This window comes from Somniosus microcephalus, chromosome 21, assembly GCF_052327205.1.
Source record: "Somniosus microcephalus isolate GS21.2 chromosome 21, FLI_Smic_1.0, whole genome shotgun sequence".
Lineage (NCBI taxonomy): Eukaryota > Metazoa > Chordata > Chondrichthyes > Squaliformes > Somniosidae > Somniosus > Somniosus microcephalus.
The window spans coordinates 38,398,244-38,422,231 of record NC_141007.1 but is presented as its reverse complement, the minus strand read 5'-3'; the positions used below and the strand labels follow the sequence as shown (position 1 = coordinate 38,422,231).

At 43.3% G+C, this 23,988-nt stretch overlaps 1 protein-coding gene across 2 annotated transcripts in view; it reads right to left on the bottom strand.

Annotated features, from left to right (window-relative positions):
• Positions 1-23,988, bottom strand: part of cox10 (cytochrome c oxidase assembly factor heme A:farnesyltransferase COX10) — a 136,604-nt gene that overhangs the window by 98,548 nt on the left and 14,068 nt on the right. Inside the window, exons 2-4 of one of the 2 annotated variants that reach the window (XM_085963439.1) lie at positions 22,025-22,167; positions 19,080-19,219; positions 3,751-4,075 (exon numbers count right to left, since the gene is read on the bottom strand). In XM_085963439.1, the coding sequence (XP_085819565.1) occupies positions 3,751-4,075; positions 19,080-19,219; positions 22,025-22,091 (532 nt within the window). In that variant the 5' untranslated portion in view covers positions 22,092-22,167. The remainder of the gene's footprint in view (positions 1-3,750; positions 4,076-19,079; positions 19,220-22,024; positions 22,168-23,988) is intronic. The other variant, XM_085963438.1, reaches the window with a different exon arrangement.

Here is a 23,988-nt window from a genome sequence, read left to right as displayed (position 1 = left end):
ATCCTCTTCCCGCCGCTAGGTGTCGGGTCCATGCACAAATCGGGGACCCGTCACTTGGGAAAATTGTTTGGAGGCGGGTTGACGGTGGGATTTTTACCCTTTGACCTGCTTCCAAATCCGCCCCGAGCGCCAGCAAAATCCAGCCCTTCAGTGCAGTATCAAGGGAGTGCTGCCTGTCAGAGGTGCTGTCTTTTGGATGAATTGTTAAACTGAGGCCCCACTTGTCTGTTCGAGTGAATCTAAAAGATTCCATGCAGAATCTGTAACGGGGGAGTAGGGAAGTTCTGTGGTATTCTGGCCAACATGCATCTCTCAATCAACATTTCCAAAAACAGATTAACTGGTCATTTATCTCATTGCTGTTTGTGGGACCTTGCTGTGCACAAATTGGCTGTCATGTTTGCTTACAGAACAGCTACGGCATTTCAAAAACAAATCGTTGGTTGTGAATCGTTTTGGGACATTGAGGATGAGAAAAGGCACTATGAATTCAAGTTAGTTTGTTCTTTTCTTTTAAAACTCTCTCTTCTTGTCAGCTGACCCTATTATCTCAGTCAGCCATGCTGCAAAACACCCTTCTCTTCCAGTTACACGACTTAAAGCTGCAAAGAAAAATCCAACAGCAATAACAAGGCACCATCCTCTCCGGAGAAAACTCTGAAAAGACAGTTTGCATAACAGAAAGGATATTGGTAAAGCCCTGAAACATTGGCAAGGCTGACAGCTTCATCCAAACTCTTTCATATAGCACATTTCCAAGTATTAGGTGTGCACAACAGTTTGTTATATGGGGCGGTGCAGTTGATTTCATGCAGCACCATATTCTTTTTGCCATTAATATTTACAGAATGTTAAGAGCAACAGACAATTTTATTTTTGCCTCCATGACAATTGTGTATTTAAAATTGTGTGGTGAGGTAGCACTAGCCTCTGATCTCTACTCTTGTGGTTATGCTAAGACATCAAAATTCTTAATATACTTTGCAACACCTCGTTGTAGCCTAGATTTCTCTGTAATTTGACCCAGCCTTTAATGATATATGCCATATAATGAAAGACTTGTGCAGTCTTAAAAGCATACTCTGCAACAGCTTTTTAAAAGCTGACGGCCCAAACTAGTTCTTGTTCATACAGCAAGTGCTTCAGAAATAACAAAAAGCACCCCAGGACAAATTAGAAAAACACAAAAATCAAAACTGTTTTCTTTAAGGACCAGGTGGAACAGAAGATGACAGAAGTAGTCAGGGGAAAAAATCATTTGTTTCAGTAACAGTTTAACCCAAAATACAGATACCTTATCTTTCAGATTAAAAATATCATTTTTTGGTTATATTTGAATATTTCGATCTTTGACAAAATAGTGTATCAGATCTTCTCACTAGGTGTTCGTGTAAGTATTGCAGTGCCAACTTACATTTGTTCTCATTCAAAATCAGAATCATTCTCTTACATTGAAGTCTGTGACTTCTCTACCCCCACCCCCTTTCAAATTTCTCCTAGGGACAGTTTCAGCGATTGCCGGCAGCCTTACAGTACCTCGCCCAAACGGACATTCTTCACATGCGAGTTGAGACATTGGGAGGCTATTGGATATAATAAGACTTCTTAGAGGGGAACAGGCTTTTAATTTTGTTTTTTGCTGCCAAGATTACCATAACTGTGTTGCTTTTATTAGAATTTTTCAGTATTTCTGAAACTCTTTTCAATATCAATTTGTGCATTTTTTTTGGGGGGGGGGGGGGGGCCCCCAGAGGGGCACAATATTTACTTACTCATTATGGCAGGTTTGGCTTTAAATGTCCCAAATTAATTAGTCTATTGTCGCCTGCGAAGTCACTGGAAAGAAGACAGTTAAGTGAAGCATTCACACGACTTCAGCAGAACAGGAAGTGATGTAAAATGAGAGCACGTGAAAAGGAGTTCTTCCACGAGCGATTTTTTGAGGAGGCCACAAAGCATCTTGGTGTCTCTGGCAGGTGAAGCTGGAGTTTATGATGGACGTTGGTCTGGATGTACTCAAAATACACTCTTTTATGGCTAAAGTGGTACCATATCTAGTCTAACACCTCAGTGCAATACTGAGTGTGCTGCACTGTTGGAGGTGCCATCTTTCAGATGAGGTGTTAAAATAAGGCCCCATCTGCCTGTTTAGGTGGCCATAGATGGTCCCATGGCACAACACAAAGAGGAGAGGATTCTCCCTGTGCCCTGGCCAACATTTCCCCCCCCCCCACCGTCAACCAAAAAATAGCGTAACTGGTCATTTACCATTTGCAGGACCTTGCTGTGTGCAAATTGGCTGCTAATGTAACAGTGACGACACTTCAAAAGTAATTCATTGACTATGAAATGCTTTGGAGTGTCCTGAGGATGTAATAAGGGGCTATAAAAAAGGCATGCCAGGAAGATCAGTAGTCACCCAAGCCACACCTGTTATTTTGCCACCAACCTTACCTGCAGGCCTTGGCATATCTATTTGAGAGAATAGCTGCCTCCTCAGACTCTGGATCAGCAGCGAGCCTGTTGCCGAGCTTTGCCATTTGCTGCACAGACACCTGTAGCTAATTTGTAACATTAGCACAGCAGTGCCAATGGTTTCAAAGATCACTTCACCTTTGCCCCTTATGCCTCTGGCTTATTGCAAGCATGCTGCACTGCTTCCCTATGGGGAAGGTACTCTGGTACGCTAAGGAGAGCAACTCCTCTCACCTTCACCTCAAGCAGAATAATGCCCACTTCATCAGCCATGAAATGGTGGTGGTGGGGGGAGTCACTTGCCCCCAAACTCACCATCATACCTTCACATTGGTATTCCTCTTACTTCATTTTTACTTGGCACTTCTTTCCCCCTCTCTGTCTTGAGCCTGGCAAAAGGCTGGTGATGGCTTCAAATGTCTTCTGAACCTTTCTAAAGTCTGTAAGAAGCATTTGCCCCTATGCAGCCACTTATCTTTAAGTTTCACCTACACAATTTTCTAAGTACCCCATTAAGCTAGCTCCCTGCACAAGGCCAAAGCTGCATTGCAAACTGTGAACAATTATTGAAATAAACTGACCTAGAAAAATTGCATGAGGTCAGTACACTATACGTCTGGCTAGCTTTGTACTAGAACTTAGTCACTCTGGGCTGAACTTTGCTGTGATTTGAAAATGTACCTACAGGAAACTTTGATATCCGGCACTGACGGGACCGAGCTAGTGCCGTACCATCAAAAGTGCCGGACATACCAGCATAATGTTGAAACATACGGAACTGAAAAGCTCCGTGTGAATCAACAAACCCTGTTGCTTAGCAACAGCTTCAAAACAGTCGGCTGCAGCTGCAAGCGTCTCTAGCTGAAGCTGTTGCTATAGCTACAGACCTTGCAGTGCCTGACTGGGGGAAAAAAGCAACGAGAACTAAAAAAACTTATAGAAAATGGCTCCTGATTTTTGCCATTAGATCGAGTATTCCGGACATATAACCTCCGGATAAACCAAAGTTTCCTGTATAATGTTTATATTCAGGAACTCATGTTGTATTTATACTGCATGTTTTTGGCCTCCTGGAAGAGATCTCAGACCTCAGGGTTTTATTGCACTTGGTAAGTCGACTGTGTTGTAATGCCAGTTTTGTGTTGATATGCACCCAAAACCACTTTGCGCTGATGAAATAACGGCAATATAAATGTAGGCTCTCGAGACTGAAACCAGCTCCTTACAGCATTGTTCTCCATAGCACCGGGCATAAAAGCAGACATCATACAGTACCTGTGAGTTTTATTTTGGACAGTCTTGCATAGATCCCTGGTAGATCCGATTGTTGCACTTTCACCTCCTTCCACTGTCTGGCTTCCCTGATATCCTGGGAAGTCTCTTCATCCTCAGCTACCTCAGCCACTGCTGTTTTCTCTGTTGTGCTGTCTTCACCCTCTTGAAGACTGGACGGATGTGGCGTAATTGCAGGAACTTGTTGTACTGATCGTACGACAGCTTCATCATTGATCAGAGGCGGTTTCTCTGCAAAAGGTGATGCTGATGGTTCAGCTTTGGGTTTTGCACGTTGGTACAGTCCTTTATCAACTTTGGTTACATACTGCATGAGAAAGGAATAATGAAGTCAGTCTTAATTTAGGCACCGAAACATCTTTTAGTGTTTTATTATGCTTATATATTAGACTAAACATGAGAAAATTAAATTTACAGTGGATTGTTTTTAAGAGCCGGTTGACTTTTCAAATTAAAAAAATATTCTACTCAATCTAAATTGTTGTGTCTGGTAATCAGCGTTCAGTGGTTGCAATTTGATCCCAAATTACAGAGAGTTTAAGTTACTCCTAGCAATTTACCTTTAAATAAAGTAACATGTAAAATGCGGAGGATACATATTAGAGGTTACATTCAACACTATAATTATTCACCCGGTAGACTTGTTTTATGTTTCATTTTTGAAACAAAGTCTATTATTTTTAACACAACAGTGTCGCATCTACTTCATGTCAAAAGCTGCTTGAACCTTCTCGGTCTTTCTAGGAAACCAGGACTGAAAAGAACTGCAGAGACTCAAAGTGGCCAATTTTACTTGTTGCATACTAATACAGGAAACTTTCGATTTACCGGCACCTAAATAACCGGAAATGTCGGTTAACCGGCAAAATTCAGGAGTAGGTTTTACTTCATATTTATTTGCCTTCTTCCATCTGTGCTGTGCAAGGGTGTGGCTGCAGCTGTTGCTAAGCTACAGAGACGCTTGAAACTTGTGTTCATTGTTCTACAGTTGTTGCTAAGCAACAGGGTTTGTTGCTTTATACGGAGCTGTCAGCTCTCCCTATCTTTTACTATAGCGTTCGGTTATCTGGAATTTTTGATGAAACGGCACCACGTCGGTCTCGTCCGTGCCGGATAAAAGAAAGTTTCCTGTACGGAGTCGATTACAGCAAGGATAGTCTGATGCATATAGTGAAGCAGAAGAATAAGGGGGAAAAATTACTCAGCCTTATAGAGAAAATATTGATTTAATCTGGACTTTTTGGGAAAATAACTTGTTTTTAAAACACAGCATCTTCTCAATTAAATGCATTTTCAACTCTGCAGTTCTCTTAATTCAGAAACTAGAATACAAACCTCTCGAGCATCTCGCAGCTAGTATGATACACTTATACAAACCTGAATGCTCCAACTAAGCTGCAATTTAAAATGAGTGGACTTGGCAAGGTCAATAAGTCACTCCATTAATTGCACATCATGGTGAGAATTAATAAAGAATTATGCAATGAAAAAGCAGTGTGTCATGCAAGATCTAAAACTCCTTGAAATAGAATAGTACAACATTCAGAGGTTTCCATTATATAACTGAGTTATAAAATGGAAAGAATAAAAGGAAACAAAGCAAAGTCACTTTGTGTTTGAAAAGTTATTTACTGTCAAGATCAGTGTGTGAATTTGGAAAGTGTATATGACTTCAGTGAAGTGGCCCAATTTATATTGTCACTGCACAACCCAGCTCGAACCACATTTGATACATTCTTGGGCATATACCTGCAGCAAATGACTACATCATCAAGGATGCTGCTAAGAAGCTGATGAGTGGAACCACATACTTAGATGTACCAAAACGTGTTGAATTTAGCCTGTTCGCAAAAAACAGATGTTCATATCAGCACCCAACTCTAATTCAAATGAGAAACTACATTACTGACGGTGCAGCGCACCCCAAAAAGGAAATCATAGATGAGTACAGCACAGAAGGAGGCCATTTGGCCCATCGAGTCTGCGCTGGCTCTTTCGAAGAGCAATCCAGTTAATCCCACTCCCCCACTCTTTCCCCATATCCCTGCAATTTTTTCTCCTTCAAGTATTTATCCAATTCCCTTTTGAAGGCTACTATTGAATCTGTATCCACCACCCTATCAGGCAGCGCATTCCAAATCCTAACCACTCGTTGCGTAAAAAAGTTTTTCCTCAGGTCGCCTCTGGTTCTTTTGGCAATCACCTTAAATCTGTGCCCTCTCGTTATCGATCTTTCAGCCTTTGGAAACAATTTCTCTTTAGTTACTATCTAAATCCTTCATGATTTTAAACAGCTCTATCAAATCTCCTCTTAGCCTTCTCTGCTCTGTATAAGCATAACTTGTGTTGTTGATAATTGGGAGTGGCGATATTTAGACAGAGCTTCCTCTTACCAAGTTTGCTTTAAAGAGCAGCCTGGTTCTAAAGTTAAGTGCATTGAAATATACTGTTTGTTTTTCAATCTTGTGGTCATCAAAGTGAGTGATGTCAGCACTGAGAAATGCAACGCTACCCCACCTTTGGCACCGTGCATCAGTTTCAAGCGATCCCAATTCAGGTAATAGCATGTGGCAGATCCAGAGTAAAGCTCCCTCCACTGTGCCCCATCAGTGTACAGCAATTCCATTCTCCAAAGAGCACTCTCCACTGCACTAAAGTGATTTTTTCCCGACTTTCCACACCAGTTATTCTTCTGGCCTCTTTCAGCAAGATTGCCAATTTAATGCTAATTAAGCGTTGGAATTATGGACAATTTTGTCCACTGTGAACCTGATTACGAATAGCCCCTCATTCCACGTACTGTAGAACCCTTACATCTGGCAGACAGGAAACTTTTTCCATGTTGGATTAAACCCAGGACTCAAGGAGGCAAAAAAAATGTGGTAACTCATGGAGACACCATTCCCCACAGCAAATCTGCATTTCAACAATGAGAGTGAAAGAATTGGAGAAACTGAACAACAATGGACTGCGGATTAACGCATTTCAGATCGAAACACAGAATTTCAAAGTTCCAAAAACAATAATTGACATTATTTGTCATCCACGTTTCATATGCCACAATTATTTGTCTCCTTAAAGCTGACTAAACAGTCAATTCATCAGCAAATTACACATGATGACTGAAGCACTCACAGAAGATGAAAACAAATTTATGTAAAATGTATACTTCTGCTAACTGTTATCTATTTTGCTTCAAATTTAGATTGAATTGATTGCTGTCTGCAGGATCAAATTACAGACAGGTTTGCAAATTGTCTATTTTTGTCTACAGTTAACAAAAACGTGAAACCAAGCATTAACTTTCTTGGCAAACTAGTTATGTGCTTGTTAGGATTGGGCTGTACTCAAAATATCTTCTCCATTTTTCCTTTTGCAAACTGTATTACTGGCAAACGAAATACACGGTGCATCAGACTGAAATTATATTACGGAATTATGGAGCCATCTATAACTCAAAGTTATACCCAATCACTTAACAGAAAGTAACAGAAAACAATGGGCCCTTTGAACGACAGCATTAAAACCAGTGACTTATCTGCAGCATTAGGTGAGACAAAGACATTGTAAAAACAGAAAATTGGTGACTTGCCATTACCAAAACAAACCAATATGTGCTTGTATGTCACAGTGAAAAGTTACCGTTACTGAACCTTTTGCAGTCTGCAATAGCATTTCTAAAAGGCCAGTGCCAAAGGATTATTCGTATCAAAGATTAACGGTCAGCTCCTATTCAGAACAATTTATAAGAAACAGAACAAGCTTATATCGGGAACTGCTCTACAAATAACTTACCTTTTCACTACTCTCAATACAGGAAACTTTGTGCTATCTGGCACCCACGGGACCGAGCTGCTGCCGTTGCCTTAAAACTGCCGTACTCTCCAGAGTTAATGTTGAGAGATACGGAGATTCTTATCTCCGTATTTGACAACAAACACTGTTGCTTAGCAACAGCTTCTAAACACTCGGGTGTGGCCCTAAAGCTCTGTAGCTGAAGCTGTTGCTATAGCTACAGACCTTGCACAGCTTGACTGTTCAATGATCAGAAACTGAACTGGACCAGCCATATAAATACTGTGGCTACAAGAGCAGGCCAAAAGCTGGGAATTCTGCGGCGAGTGTCTCACCTCCTGACTCCCCAAAGCCTTTCCACCATCTACAAGGCACAAGTCAGGAGTGTGATAGAATACTCTCCACTTGCCTGGATGAGTGCAGCTCCAACAACACTCAAGCTCGACACCATTCAGGACAAAGCAGCCCGCTTGATTGGCACTCCATCCACCACCTTCAACATTCACTCCCTCCACCACCGGCGCACTGTGGCTGCAGTGTGTACCATCTACAAGATGCACTGCAGCAACTCGACAAAGCTCCTTCAACAGCACCTTCCAAACCCGCGACCTCTACCACTTAGAAGGACAAGGGCAGCAGACGCATGGGAACATCACCACCTACAAGTTCCCCTCCAAGCCACACACCATCCTGACTTGGACCTGTATCGCCGATCCTTCACTGTCGCTGGGCCAAAATCCTGGAACTCCCTTCCTAACAGCATTGTGGGTGTACCTACACCATATGGACTGCAGCGGTTCAAGAAGGCGGCTCACCACCATCTTCTCAAGGACAATTAGGGATGGGCACTAAATGCAGGCCTAGCCAGCCAGCGACGCCCATATCCCATCAATGAATAAAAATTAAAAAAAAACACAAACAAAAAGAATAAAAAACGGCTGCTGATTTTTGCCGGTGGCTCCAGATTGCCGGATAGCTCACCTCCGGATAGCACAAAGTTTCCTGTAATTCCAAGGAATAAATTGCTTCTCAACCACATGCATTCCAGTGAAGAACCCCATGATGCGCAGCACAGTAACTTTCTTATAGTTACAGTGGAAGTTGCTGAATAGTCGTAAGGTATCTCACTCAGCAAATTCTCACTCCTTTCCATCAGGCTTTGGCGTGGAATTGAACTGAATTTTTAAGACTTGCCATTATCAGGAATGTAATCCTCTTTAAGGGCTAGGTTTCATTGGGTGGTCAAGTCGTTGGGTGGAAAATCCAGCCTGTACCAAATTGGAGGAACCATTTGCTTGCTGCAACCTTTTGTTCTTGGAATGGGATTTACTCAATTTTAATCTGATAATTCAGACATATTAAACCACCATGAAAACTGCACCAGTTCATGCTGAAATTCACAATGATAATCTTGCTGAGATGACACTGAATAAATCGCCAGTTTATTTGAGTAGATTTTTCACACAATAATCAATCTGTAGGTAATTCCAATGCACAGGTTAAAAATTAGTGTTTTCACCTGCAGTAGTACATCCTTTTTAAGAACAAAGAGCTATCAGGCCCAACTAATGTTTTCCTTTTTGATAGAGCAAAATGACCACATTTCCCTATAAAACAACAATGACTACATTTCAAAAGCACTTCCATGTCGATGAAGCAGTTTGGGACGCCCCGAGGATATGAAAGATGCTTTCATTCCACACTGGCCAGTCTGCTGGCAAATCTAATTAGCAGATTTTATTTTCTGCAGAATAAATTCGATCATTTAACCCAAAATGACATTTCTGCAGGAGGAGGGACAAAAAGTAAAAGAATTCATAAAGGACGCACATCTGCAGTCTTCTGTGTATACTCACAGAAGATTAGAAATGATTGTGCCAATTTGAGACTATAAGTGGGAAGGGGTGGGAAGAGGTTCTCTCCTACATGGGCCATAATATTGTCCCTCGAGTTTTGCTCCAAGCTGGTTTCTCTTCTGGTGAAACAATTTCACCAAAGACGGTGGGACCAGTAGCAGGAGCAGCGCTATATAAGTGCATTTACATCAGCTTGGCCATTAACTGTTCCTCCACTCTGTTGCCATACCACTGTCCCTCCTGACACCCGGCCAACCTTTCATTGCTGATTTAAAATTAGAGACAGCCCAGCGCGGGGGGGGGGGGGGGGGGATACAGGGAGGGATTTAAAAATCTGCAGTGGGAGCGAGGGCAGAAAACTGGAGGGAGATCAGACATTCAAATATCACGGCGCTGGAGAAGTGCAGCAATGGCAGATAGCAACACGCTGGCTGAAATGAGAAGCAATAAAATATTTGTGGATGTCAGCCAAGATGAAGTGGAAGAATTTGGTAGGTGGCGACGCAACTTTTACACGAGTCTTGGATTTGTTTCAAGTTTTTTGTGGGGTCATCTTGTACGTGGACCACCTTATATGCAAGAATGTGCAGCACATTTAATGCACAGCTATAGAGAAAAATTACATCAATCTGTCGCTAAATTGGTTAGTCATAATCAGTACAAAAGCTATTAGTATTGATAGACACACAAAATTATCAATGTGGCCATGACATAGCTATGTCTGAGTCCTCCATTTTCCAGCACAAGCAACATACAAGATTTTGTCTGTACCACTGGGAGTTCGAGTGTGCACTGAGGTATCTATCATTAGAGCCATCACAGAAAGTATGCATTGAACAGCAGCTCCACACAATTAGTCCACTAAATCGCCATGGTACAGTATTGGTCTTTGCCGAATTTTTCTGAACACAAATGAAAGCAAAGTCTTAAAATCTGTCTTAAACACTGTACCAAAGTATGTTTATTTTTAATTAATAAAAAACTACAAAAGGTTCTTCAGTCCTCAAAGGGTTTAAGTTTTTTTTCAAATACAAACATGTCACGTGATCAAAATAATAATTAAAAATAATTACTTGCATAAAAATAACAGCGCTAACTAAAATACAGGTTGCACCATGTAGGTGGGTTTATTTACTTCGAATCTAAATACAGTCTTGTTGCGGTTAAACATGAGCTTCTTAATAATAACGTGAAACTCAAAGTACTTGCTTAAAGCCACAGGTGAAAAACACAAACTAATACTGTGCAGCACATATTCTAACAATGTACAGGTCAAGACAAGATAGCACCAGTTTCGTGTTTATGCTTTGAACAGAGCAGCTGTCTCTCAATCCTCCCTCTTCATTTTCTCAGTATTTTGCCCCTTCTCCGGACTCTTCGCCCACTGATCTGAAAACTTATGGGAGACAAAGGCCTGGATTTTGCAGTCAGCGGTGAAGTAATGGCGCTCGCCGCTGACCTCGAAGAAAGCTGCCCACAAAGATCTGTGGCGTCGATTTCACCTTTCCCAACGTTAATTTGAATCTGATGCCAAGTCATGGGGATCGCCAGCGTCCAGCAAAAGTGATGTCATCAAGCTGGCTAAGCCGTCAATCACATTGAAGAATACTCACAGATAGCAAACCAGGAAGTAAAATGCACTGATTTTCCTTCACTTTTTAATTAATTTACAGAGAGCAAAGTAAAGATTGGGACATATACATGGGATTAAGGTAGAAGCTGAAATATTATATTAAAAACCATGGAATTTTTATCATAATAGAAAAATTTGACAGTCCACAAATATAAAATTAGTTTTTCAGGGCCAGAACGGTTGTTCAGCAGTAATGACTCAGTACACCATTAAAAACCCAGTTACACCTCAATGAACAAGGCATAAACTTTTTCGGGTGTTTTGAACAGCGATATTCCAGCGTAAAAGAGGAAGTTTTCTTCAGTTCAGTGATTTCAATTGATTGCCGGCTCCAGGAAGTTCATCAGCGCGCCCTGTGGAGGAGCAGGGAATGACTGACAGCAACTTCTGGATTTCTGCGTTTAACTGCTCATGTGCATACTCCAGAAGTTGCCATCAGATTCGCAGGTGAACGCTGACAGTTTCGCTGTCATTACAACTGCAAATTCTGGGCCATTGTCTTCACTTACAGGTACCAGAAATATTTTTTATATTTGCTTGTAAGCCCATTGCAGCATTTTATTATGGAATATTCCTTTAAGTGGGAGCTGAAAGCAGCTTCTTCTTAAAGTTTTCAGAAAGGCAGGACATTACCCACCCCTTCCGTATAGCTTACCAAGCAAGCTATCAAGAAGCTTGTTCTTCTTTCTCTCCACTGTCCTTGAACATTTTGTCACAGCCAAATCCATGCTTTCCTTTCCCGCAACTCCGTTTGAATCTCTATAATCAGGTTTCCGCCACTAACCAAAGTCACATACAACATTCTCTCTGATTATGACCTTGTTGCATTATGTCTCCTTGAACTGTCTGCAGCCTTTGTCACAGCTGGCCACATCTTCCTCCTCCAACATTGTTCAGCTTGGTGAGACAACCATCGCCTGGTTCCACTCTTACCTATCCAAATTGTAGCCAAAGCATCTCCAGCAATGGTTTCACTTTCCAACCCCGCACCATTACTCCCGGAGCTCCCCAAGAATCTTTCCTCGGTCCCATGCTCATCCACATCTTCACTCGGTCCCTTGGCAGCATCATCCAAAGAAATGGGGTCAGCTGCCACATGTAGGTTGACAACACCCAACTCCAACACTGCCGCTGTATTGTCGGACTGCGTGTCTGACATCCAGTCTTGGATGAGCCGTAATTTCCTCCTGTTCAACATTGGAAAGACCAAAGCCATCGTCTTCAGTCTCTGCCACAAACCTTCACCAACAACTCCATCCCCCTCACCAACCACTGTCTCAGGCTGAACAAGACTTTTCATAACCACGGTGTCCTATTTGGCCCCAAGCTGAGCTTATGACCCCATATCCTCTCCATCATAAAGACCGCCTACATCGCCAGCCTCCACCCTTCCTCAGTACATCTGCCTCGGATACCATCATCCATGCCTCAGTCACCTTCAGATTTGGCTATTCCAATGCTCTCCCGGCCAGCTTCCCATCCTCCACCCTCCGTGAACTTCAGCTCATCCAAAGCTCCGCTACCGTATCCTATCCTACGCCAAGTCCCACTTGCCCATTGCCAATGTCATCGTTAACCTACGTTGGCTTAAATTTAAAACTCTCATTCTCGTGTTTAAATCCCTTCGTGACCTCGCCCCTCCCAATCTCTGTAACCTCCTCCAGCCCGACAACTATCTGCCCCCAAACTCTCCATTTATTGGAGTCTGGCCTCTTGTGCATCACTCCCTCCTTTTGCCTTAACATTGGCAGTTGTGCCTTCAGTTGCCTTAGCCCCATATTCTGGAATTTCCTCCCCAGACCCATCCACTTATCCACCTCCCTCTTCTCCCTTAAGAGTCACCTTAAAACACATCTCTTTGACCAAGCTTTTGGTCACCCCTACTAATATTTCTTTCTTTGCTTGGCATCCGTTTTTTGATTACGTTTCTGTGAAGTTCTTTGGGATGTTTTCTACGTTCAAGGTGCCATGTACATTCACACTGTTGCTTGAGCAATGTGGGAGTAGATTGGCAACGACCCCTTGTTTAACTTCCCCATCATCCCGAAGACAATCACGCTGAGATCTGATGAACTAGTTTTCTAGTAACTGATCCAATGTTTGTTTCCTCTTCTCATTCCAGTACTGCAGAAGATGGGAAAGTGTCTTTTCCTAAATGATCTGTAACCCAAAAGTCATAGCTGCCTATATTTCATCTGCTTTCTTTCAAAGGCCCACGCACCAGGAAGTTTGCTCACCAGGGTATTCTATTAAGCAAGTGTTTCTTTTCATTAGACATGTTTATTTTGAAAAACTGTTGCTGAGAGAGAGAAATAAAGGACTTAAATTTATATAGCGCCTTTAACGTAGTAAAACGTCCCAAGGCGCATCACAGGAGGGTTAGCAAACAAAATTTGACACCGAGCCACATAAGGAGATGCTAGGGCAGATGAGGTAGGTTTTAAGGAGCATCTTAAAAGAGGCAAGAGACGTAGAGAGGTTTAGGGAGGGAATTCCAGAGCTTAGGGACTCGGCAGCTGAAGGCACGGCCACCAATGGTGGAGCGATTAAAATCGGGGATGCGCAAGAGGCCAGAATTGGAGGAGCGCAGAGATCTCAGAGGGTTGTAGGGCTGGAGGGGGGTTACAGAGATAGGGAGGGGCGAGGCAATGGAGAGATTTGCAAACAAGGATGAGAATTTTAAAATCGAGGCGATGCTCAACCGGGAACCAATGTAGGTCAGCGAGCACAGGGGTGTTGGGTGAGCACGACATGGTGGGAGTTAGGGATGAGCTTAAGTTTATGGAGGGTGGAAGATGGGACCCGGCCAGGAGTGCGTTGGAATAGTCAAGTCTAGAGGTAACAAAAGCATTCGCAGGTAAATAATTAATTTTTATGTAAAGTGATGTGGTCTAACATGCCAGCCAATTGGTGCAAACAGCAGATGAGATCGATGACCAGTTAATCTCTTTGCTGGTGTTAGTTGAGGGAGGAATGCTGGCCAGGTCACTGGGAGAAATTCCTGCTCTTCCTAAAATAGTGCCATGGGGTCTTGTATGTCCATTTGAACGGGCAGATGGGTCCTTGTTTTAATATCTCACCCGAAGCACAGGACCTCTGACAATGCATTACTCCCCCAGTACTGCATTGGAGAACTTCCCTAGAATATGTGCTCAAGCCATGGAGGGACTTGAACCTGCAATCGTTTGCCTTACAGACAGGAGAGCTACCAATTATACCAAGCTGACACTTGATAAGTCTAATCATATACTTAGAATTACCAATTTAAATACCCAGCAGAATAGAAAAACAGAATATTTTTTAAATGGCGAGAAACTTTCACATGTTGGTGCAGAGAGAGATTTGGGTGTCCTCGTGCAAAGAACGCAGAAAGCTAGCATGCAGGTACAGCAAGCAATAAGGAAGACAAATGGCATGTTAGCCTTTATTGCAAGGGGGTTGGAGTATTTATTTGTTTATGGGATCTGGGCGTCGCTGGCTAGGCCAGCATTTATTGCCCATCCCTAGTTGCCCTTGAGAAGGTGGTGGTGGGCCGCCTTCTTGAACCGCTGCAGTCCGTGTGGTGATGGTACTCCCACAGTGCTGTTAGGTAGGGAGTTCCAGAATTTTGACCCAGTGACGATGAAGGATCGGCGATATACTTCTAAGTCAGGATGGTGTGTGACTTGGAAGTGGTGGTGTTCCCATGCACCTGCTGCCCTTGTCCTTCTAGGTGGAAGAGGTCGTGGGTTTGGGAGGTGCTGCCGAAGAAGCCTTGGTGAGTTACTGCAGTGCATCTTGTAGATGGTACACACTGCAGCCACGGTACGCCGGTGGTGGAGGGAGTGAATGTTTAAGGTGGTGGATGGGGTGCCAAACAAGCGGGCTACTTTGTCCTGGATGGTGTCGAGCTTCTTGAGTGTTGTTGGAGCTGCACTCATCCAGGCAAGTGGAGAGTATTCCATCACACTCCTTACTTGTGCCTTGTAGATGGTGGAAAGGCTTTGGGGAGTCAGGAGGTGAGACACTCGCCACAGAATACCTAGTCTCTGACCTGCTCTTGTTGCCACAGTATTTATGTGGCTGGTCCAGTTAAGTTTCTGGTTAATGGTGACCCCCAGGATGTTGTTGGTGGGGGATTCGGCGATGGTAATGCCATTGAATATAAGAGTAAGGAAGTCTTGCTACAATTGTACAGGGCCTTGGTGAGACCACACCTGGCGTACTGTGCACAGTGTTGGTCTCCTTATCTAAGGAAGGATATACTTGCCTTGGAGGTGGTGCAACAAAGATTCACTAAATTGATTCCGGGGATGAGAGGGTTGTCCTATGATGAGAGATTGTGTAGAATGAGCCTATAATCTCTGGAGTTTAGAAGAATGAGAGGTGATCTCATTGAAACATACAAGATTCTGAAGGGGATTGACAGGGTAGATGCTGAGAGGTTGTTTCCCCTGGCTGGAGTGTCTAGAACTAGGGGGCATAGTCTCAGAATAAGGGGTATCCCATTTAAGACCGAGATGAGGAGGAATTTCTTCACTCAGAAGGTTGTGAATCTTTGGAATTCTCTGCCCCAGAGGGCTGTGGATGCTGAGTCTTTGAGTATATTCAAGGCTGAGATAGATAGATTTTTGGACTCTCGGGGAATCAAGGGATATGGAGATCGGGCGGGAAAGTGGAGTTGAGGTCGATGATCAGCCATGATCTTATCGACTGGCGGAGCATGCGCGAGGGGCCGTATGGCCTACTCCTGCTCTTACTTCTTATGTTAGTTATTACAAGGCGCATATATTCTAACATTTTCATTAAACAGATTATTGAAGGAGAGATTGTATTCACAAGTTGGAGAGTCCTGCTGAAATTTACAGTCACTATATTGCTTCTCCTGTCTAAATAGAAAGGGATTAACTGCCAGTGTTTCAAGTTAGAGTTGTGATCAGGTAGCCAGTTTGCTGACTGTGTCCAAAATATTCAGTCACCAAAATAACTTTTTTCCAAAAGAACTTTCCTGGCTTGGTCAGTCCCAGTTGTCGCATTAGCCATCATCTGTTTACATGCATTGGCCAACCAGAAAAATTCTGGCACAAAAGCATGAAGCTGATGGATGTAAAAGTTATATTACTACTGTGACTATCAACTGCCCAGTTAGGATTTTTATAGCAAGAGCAGTCCAATCAGCATCTTATCAGCTGTGACTGAAATACAATTCTTTGAATACTTTATACAGCGTATGTTCATGCACTCAATCACAACATGAAAGATGTAGAATACAAAAAGGCAACCACAATAAAACGGTCAGCTTTACTTCTCTTCTGACCTGGCTAGCCAATATTTTAAATTAATCACAATGTAAACTAAATCATTTACGCTCAAAGCGGGAGACCTGGTACACAACTCAGCTATTAAACAATAAACCCCTCCTGAAGCCTAGCAAAGTAAATAGTAAATCCGCCAGGAACACGGCAAAGGAGCAAACAGGAAGCGACAGTGCTGCTACTGCAACAGGCACAAACGCTGAGCGCACGACCAGCCTCTGCAGCAGTAAATAGAGCCCAGAACAGAAGGGCTGCTCAGATCTGTGAGACAAAGAGGCACTGCCGGTAACTGTGCAAAAGAGAAAGGGTAAGAGAGAGGGGGAAGCAAGAGGGGGTGAATGGCAACGAGAGAAATGAGAAAGGAAGGGGGAATAATAAAGGAAGGAAAAGAGAAATACAGAAATAGGGATGAGAACAGTTGGAAACAATGCATGTTAAAATCCCATTGATGGGCGCGGTTTCAACATTTCTTGCATGGTATACTTGCACTAGTTGTAGCTACAGTCAGAATTTCAGTAAGTCTACTGTATACTCGATTGCCAGGACCTCAGCGCTCCCTTATTCTGTGGCACAGAAATTGTCTCCTGCTACAGTTACCTGGCCAGTACTATTTGTTCCTGATCTTCAGTTAAGATTGGGCCTTGTGCCGCACCAATGTAAAGTCGAGGGCGGTTTCACAGCCACAGAGCAGTGTGGGTAAAAATCACAGCTGTTACTGCAAGAACTGATAGAAATACTTGTTTCCCCTAAATTTTAATGGCAAAAACCTAAAGGGCAGTAATTTTTGGTGAAAGTTCCTCCCCCACTATCAATGCAACGTTATATAGTTGTTAAAATATATTGTTACTTAAAAATGTAGCTGTTCCAAGTCTCAGTTTCACATCCTGCTTCATCCTCTCTCATCAGGCTGTAACATTACAGTTCAGGTGCTGTCTTCTAAGTTTGTGCTGTTTTTCTCATCATCTGAAATTTGCTGTTACAATTTCCTGCAGTTCAGAGACGATTCACTAGGTTAATTCCAGAGACGAGGGGGTTGACTTATGAGGAAAGGTTGAGCAGGCTGGGCCTATCCTCATTAGAATTTAGAAGAATGAGAGGTGATCTTATTGGAACATAAGAAACTGAGGGGGCTCGACAAGGTAGATGCAGAGAGGATGTTTCCCCTTGTGGGGAAATCTAGAACTCGGGGGCATAGTTTCAGAATAAAGGGTCGCCCTTTTAGAACGATGAGGAGGAACTTCTTCTCTCAAGAGGGTCGTAAATCTGTGGAATTCTCTGCCCCAGAGAGCTGTGGAGGCTGGGTCATTAAATACATTTAAGGTGGCGATAGACAGATTTTTGCAAGATAAGGGAGTGAAGGGTTATGGGGAGCGGGCCGGGAAGTGACTTTGAGCCCAAGATCAGCCATGATCTTATTGAATGGCGGAGCAGGCTCGAGGGGCCAAGTGGCCTATTCCTGCTCCTATTTCTTATGTTCTTATGTTCTTAAGATAATGAAATATATCCAGACCACTTGGTAACGTACAGCAGAATCTACATTGTGTTGCTGCAGAATTCTAGGGGCTCTCTCTGTTGATAAGGTAACGCTCTGTGTCATTGTACCGTTTCTTTTTCTAGGTCTTGAGCTTTGAAAGGTTGGCTCCACCTAATTTACAGAAGAGTCACATTCATTGGCATAGGAACCACAACAGTTTCAGTGTTTTAATTTATGATCTACGAAAAAGGCTCAGAGCGGAGGGAAGGAAATACAAACTGGAATCAAGAGGCCGGGAATGGAACAGACAAATAAAAACTCCTGAGCTTGCTCTGTGTTGGAAGCAACTGAACCGTTTTCTGTGTTCGTACTAAAATTGTGAACACATTTTAAAACTGAAGTTGTAAGGAACGAATCCAGAGAGGAACAGTGACAAGTGTCAGGCACATTGGTCAGCAACAGTCAAGTAAACAGAGAACTGGTGGAGAATTTTTCTATGCAAAAACCCTTTCCTACAAGCAGTGGAGAACCAGTTTAGTACTACCCCAGAATGGAAACACTAACGGGAAAAGGGAGTTCTGTTAAAAAGAGAACACTGTTTGTGATTTGCCTATAAAAGTGATGTTAACATAGTTCAACTTTACAAACAATATGAGGTTCTCTTGCTTCTGGACTCTGTAGAGGAACCTTTCGAGAAAGGAACTCTGAAAAGGAGGTTCTTTAAAAACACAAGAAAGGAGGGAGCCTGTCCATGAAACCTGCCCTGAATGATTTCCTTTGGATTGCTAAAGAAATGTTGATTTTTCTGGGAGACCTGAAAAACTCAAATTGAAGGTAACACTTTAACTATCCAAGGCAAGATTGGGTGTGAATTTTCCACACAGAGAAGTCACTTTCTCCAGAAAACTGCTGCCTTTAGTCTTGTTTTATTTCGAGCTTTGGGAGACCTGCATTTCTTCACTTTCTGACCAGGTGCTAGTTACAACTGGGACTTTCTGGTACAGTAAAACATTCAGTTACTGGTCAGGCAACATATTCCCATCCAGTACTACAGGAATCCTACAAACACCACAATTAAAATGTATAAAGTAGTTTGGAAACTGGGTGAGATATTAAACTGTCCTTACATCCCTCCCACTTGCTTTATCCCCAACATGCACGCTACCTTCTTTCCAACATGGGCAAATTGCGCTCAAGACGCACGTATTCATGTCCCAAAAACATATGAACCAACAAACGCTCAAGATGCTTTCACTAACCTGGCATTTGGGAAGGGTAAAATGCTGAAATGTGAGCAATTCGTGATTGCCTGATCTGTAATGATGGACAATGATCTTTGGAAATTGCTTTATGATTGTTACTTTCTGAAGAGTCTCGAAAACACACACACCCAACCGACCTAAGGAGAAGGGGGAAAGAAAGCAAACTGTTGAAACTGCAGCAAATAAAGCTTTAATAAGAGTTAAAACATGCTATCCTTTTATTCACAAGAATCTACTCCTGGGAATATGGAGTCAGATTTTTACTCAAGTTCAGAGAATACATAGCACTCAAAAATGTATGATTTTCGCCATGTAATATTTCACACAGCCTCGCTGTTTCCTTTTGTCAGACACACTTTAGGCATGTCATGAACTGAAGGTGGCCGAGACCATTTATCAGCTGCTTTCACAGTGGGTTAACTGGAGTTCTCGGGCGCTGGCTCCTGCTGTGTAGGATCCACACAGCCGGCAGTAATCCCAATGTTAACGTGACAGATTTGCAAATGCCGACAGCCAGGAGGATCCGGTAAAAACAGGGCTTCCTAGACGCTGGCCTCCATGAATGTGGCAAATTTACTTTGGGTCGAGTGCCAGCTGCACAGGATCAAGTGTTGGAAGGCAGCAGCCCACTAAAGCCAATATAAAAGCAGAAACATCTCCACCGCCTCACCATGTGTGTTTACCAGTCTGGACTTGTTTCCTGATAACTTTGAGAACTACCTAAAAGCTAAGAAGCTTTCTATAATTACAGTAATTTTAGGACCATTATAATTTATAACTATTTTTAACTTCAGGATCCCTGATTAATCTCTCTAATCTATTTTATAGATTAAACAAACAGCCATTGGCCTTAAGCCAATGTATTTATTAGTGCACAGCAGCCACTTAGTCACGTACACCAAAAGATTCAAGTGTTTATTGTTGTTATACCAAATATTCCGAGATACACGTTATACATCCATGAATTCTCTAGTATAATGAATCCTCTGTGTTGCAATATAATTTCTAAACTGAAAGAAAGACTTGCATTTATATAGTGCCTTTCACGACCACTGGACGTCCCAAAGCGCTTTACAGCCAATGGAGTACTTTTTGAAGTGTAGTCACTGTTGTAATGTAGGAAAAGCGGCAGCCGATTTGCGCACAGCAGGCTCCCACAAGCAGCAATGTGATAATGACCAGATAATATGCTTTAGTGATGTTGATTGAGGGATAAATATTGGCCAGTACACTGGGGAGAACTTCCCTGCTCTGCTTCAGAATAGTGCCATTGGATCTTTTACATCCGTTCACCCGAGAGAGCAGATGGGGCCTCACCATTGACAGATCGCTTCTGTCATCTCAACTTCAGCTGCCATCTATTCCAGCAGCATCAGTGCTTTGAAAAAAATCTCACCTTGGTCCTCAGAATCCCACCACAATCAGCCCCAACACAACATCACCAGGCACACCAGCAGCACCAACAATCTTCTCCGTAATCACCCGATGCTGCACAGGACACAGGGCATCAGTACCCAACCACATTGCTGCCCGGGAGGCCAGGGATGGCCTCACTATAGCCAGATTTACTTCACTTGACGCTGTACACCCTGGCTGCCACATGATGCGCCAGGTTGGCATCCCCCCACACCAACACCATAAAGCATTCCTACAATGTCCAAGCCATTCCTTTCACACTCATCGCCATTGGACGGGGCGGGGTGGTGGGAGTGGGGAGAGTTAAGTCTCACCATTCATTCACTGGAACTCACCAAGACATTTCAAAAGGTGCACACAAATCTGTCCAAGAAGGCAAAGTGTTGAAAATAAAGATTTCACTACTTGACAACACATTAACAGACACTTTACATGAACATTGGCTAAAGCACACAAGTGCCTACCCTTGTGTGTTGTTAGTATGAATGATTGGACTAGGATGAGGGTGAGTGTGAGGGGTGGCTAGTGAGATGAGGAAGTGATAATGTAGATAGAGAGGGATGGGTGGAGGTGTAAGGTAAGTTAGTGTGAGGAAGGATGTGCAGGAGTAGGGTAGGGAAGGCAGAGTGATGGGGATGTGATCAGTAGCACAGCAGGGTGAGGTTGAGTGTGGCTTTGCAGTAATGTTTCGTGATCTACTGAGATCACTGAAAGGTTTGCACCACTGCAGCCAGGCATATGGAGGGAGTCATGGGAGAGCCAAGGTGCAGCTATGCACCTTTATGCAGTGCTTGTCAGTGTTTGCAGCACCTCAATGCTGCAGAACACTGACAGCACAACTGTCAAAATGAATGCAGACATGGCCCGTTTAAGGAAACCGGCTGATGACGTGTCATCAGATTACATCATTAGATCGCTTCCTATTAATTGGCCGGGAACCTCACAGAGCGGGTTTAACAAGCCCAATCAGGGCAAAATCACTTGGAGGAGGCGGGATGAAGACGGGAGCGGGGTTTGAAGCCGCTACCTACTCTGGCTGCACCGGACTCGCCACGGCTGGCGAAATTGCGACCTGTGTATCTCAGTGAGAATTCTTCAACCTGACTGGTTGAAGAGGCACGCTGTTGCTTTCCCTGCTCATACATGCCCCAGATCCCCTGTAGAGGGCGGCACTGAAAAAGATCTCTTGTAACCGTAAGTTGTCGCTCAAACGTCCACAAAAAGTATGTGGGCAGCTGTAAGCGTAATGAACGGCGAGTGCCTTTCCTTCACCACTGACCGCAAAATCCAGGCCATTATTTTAAAAATCCTGTGGTAATAAATGACTCATCTTGTAGATTCATCATTTATTCAATATAGAGGAGCCATTTATTGCCTTGTATGGTCACCATTTCAGACACACAAACCATTTAATGCAGACTTTTTTTCTGCAGTTGACTCAGTTACATCAAGCAGAGGATATGTTGCAATCATTCAAGCAGGCCACCTCAATTGAAAGTGAACATTTAATGGGAACACTCAATCACTCACTTTTTCCAGTCCACTGGACAAACTAACTACAGACAAGGTTTTCATCTGCAAAAGGCCCATCATCTTGTACAAATGTTTCTCATTCTCAGTGTTGCATCAATGAATACGAAGATGAATGGCACATAGCAAGAAAAACAGTCTGGAACATAATGAAGCAAGAAAAACAGTCTGGAACATAATGAAAAAAATTCTAGAACATAACTGTTACAAGTTTAGGTCTTGCTTTCGATATTCTCTCAGGTACAGTGTTACTAGTCATTCCTGAGCTAGCCTGAGTCTCTTACAGAATCACACAGAATCACAGAAACCCCACAGTGCAGATAGAGGCCATTTCGGCCCATCGAGCCTGCACCGACACATATCCTACCCGATCCCTGTAACCCCTACACCAACACATATCCCACCCTATCCCCGTAACCCCACGTATTTAATCCCCCTAACACTGAGGGTCAATTTATCATAGCCAATCAACCTAACCCGCACATCTTTGGACGTTTGGGTGTGTGCCTGTACTGTCCAATAGCTAACTATACAATAGTGCAACCCAAGGATGGAACAATAATTCTCCCTTGTGATCTGAACAGAATATCCATGTCTTTCACATGTGCCACCTCAATCTTTGCGACGGCGGACTAAGAATATATTTGGTACGGCAAGGCCAGATACAAATTGTTAAGTTGCTTTATTTCACAGAAAGTGAACATACATTGCAAAAGTGAAATCAAATTCACTTAGATCAATCAGTACAACTTGTCTTCATGTAATAATACAAAATAATGAGATGCTACGCTTCCATGTATCAGTAGGTCGTCCTACTCGACTTAAAATAATTTCCAGCTTTCCACCTCCATTCGAACCTTCTGCATCTGGCAAAAGCCTGCCCTCGCACCCTTTCTCTTTCAGAAAGATCCGTGAATATTTCTGCCTGTTTTTATCTGGCTCTGTTCATAATCTGAGGGGAGGTTTTACTTCAGACACCTGGGATCAGAGATTTTCCAATGGGTATGAAGTGTTTATTGATTACCAAGATAGTTGCGTATTTTCTATTTGTTCTTAAGATGTGGGCAATGTTAGCAAGCCAGTACTTATTACCCATCCCTAGTTGCCCTGAAAACATCAAGAGTCAATCATGTAGTGTGGGACTGGAGTCACATGCAGGCCAGACTGGAGAGGGTGGCAGGTTACATAGGAACATAGGAATTTCTAGACAAAAAAAAGACCACGGTTCATCTAGTTCGCCTTCTACCATCCTGGTAGTTGCATTATACAATGATAATGGAGTTATTGACCCATCATAGCAATTAAAACCTATCAATTAGTCTACAACAGATCCAGACATGACGGAAGAGCTTTGGACACCATAGGTCCAAAATCACCTGTTCTTCCCAAGCATGCGACACTTGCCACGTCATGTCTCAAATTACTCACACATTGGGGTCGATTTTCAGTGTGCTGTGAGGCGGGCTTTTAGGCGTGCGGGGGGCAAAAATCCCGAATTCGGGGGTCCCGACACCATCCCGCCTCCACGTAAGTTTCAAAGGAGGCGGGTACCCGCCCCGCACTGGGACCCGCCGACCCGAGGCGGGAAGGGATTAGTGCCAATTAACTGCCTGTTAACAGGTAGTTAACAGGCAGTTTTTAGCCTAATCCCTATTTTGAGGGGTTTCGTGTGGGTTTCCCGACGGCTCCAAACCACGCCAGGTTAGAGCAGGCGGGCCGTCGGGTTGAAGGACTTGGAAGGGTTGAGATGTCGGTGTTCAGGTGAGTGATGGGTGCATGAGTGCAAAGGTAAGTGTGTTTGGTGTGTCTAAAGTGTGTAAAGAAGTTTAAGTTACCTGTACTTACCTTTACAGCCTTCCTTCCTCTAGGCTTCAGGAGTCCGTCATTCAGCCGGCACAGAAAGCAGAATGGCCGCGAACTGTCAAAAGTGACAGCCTGCAGCTTTCAGTGCCGGCGTGAT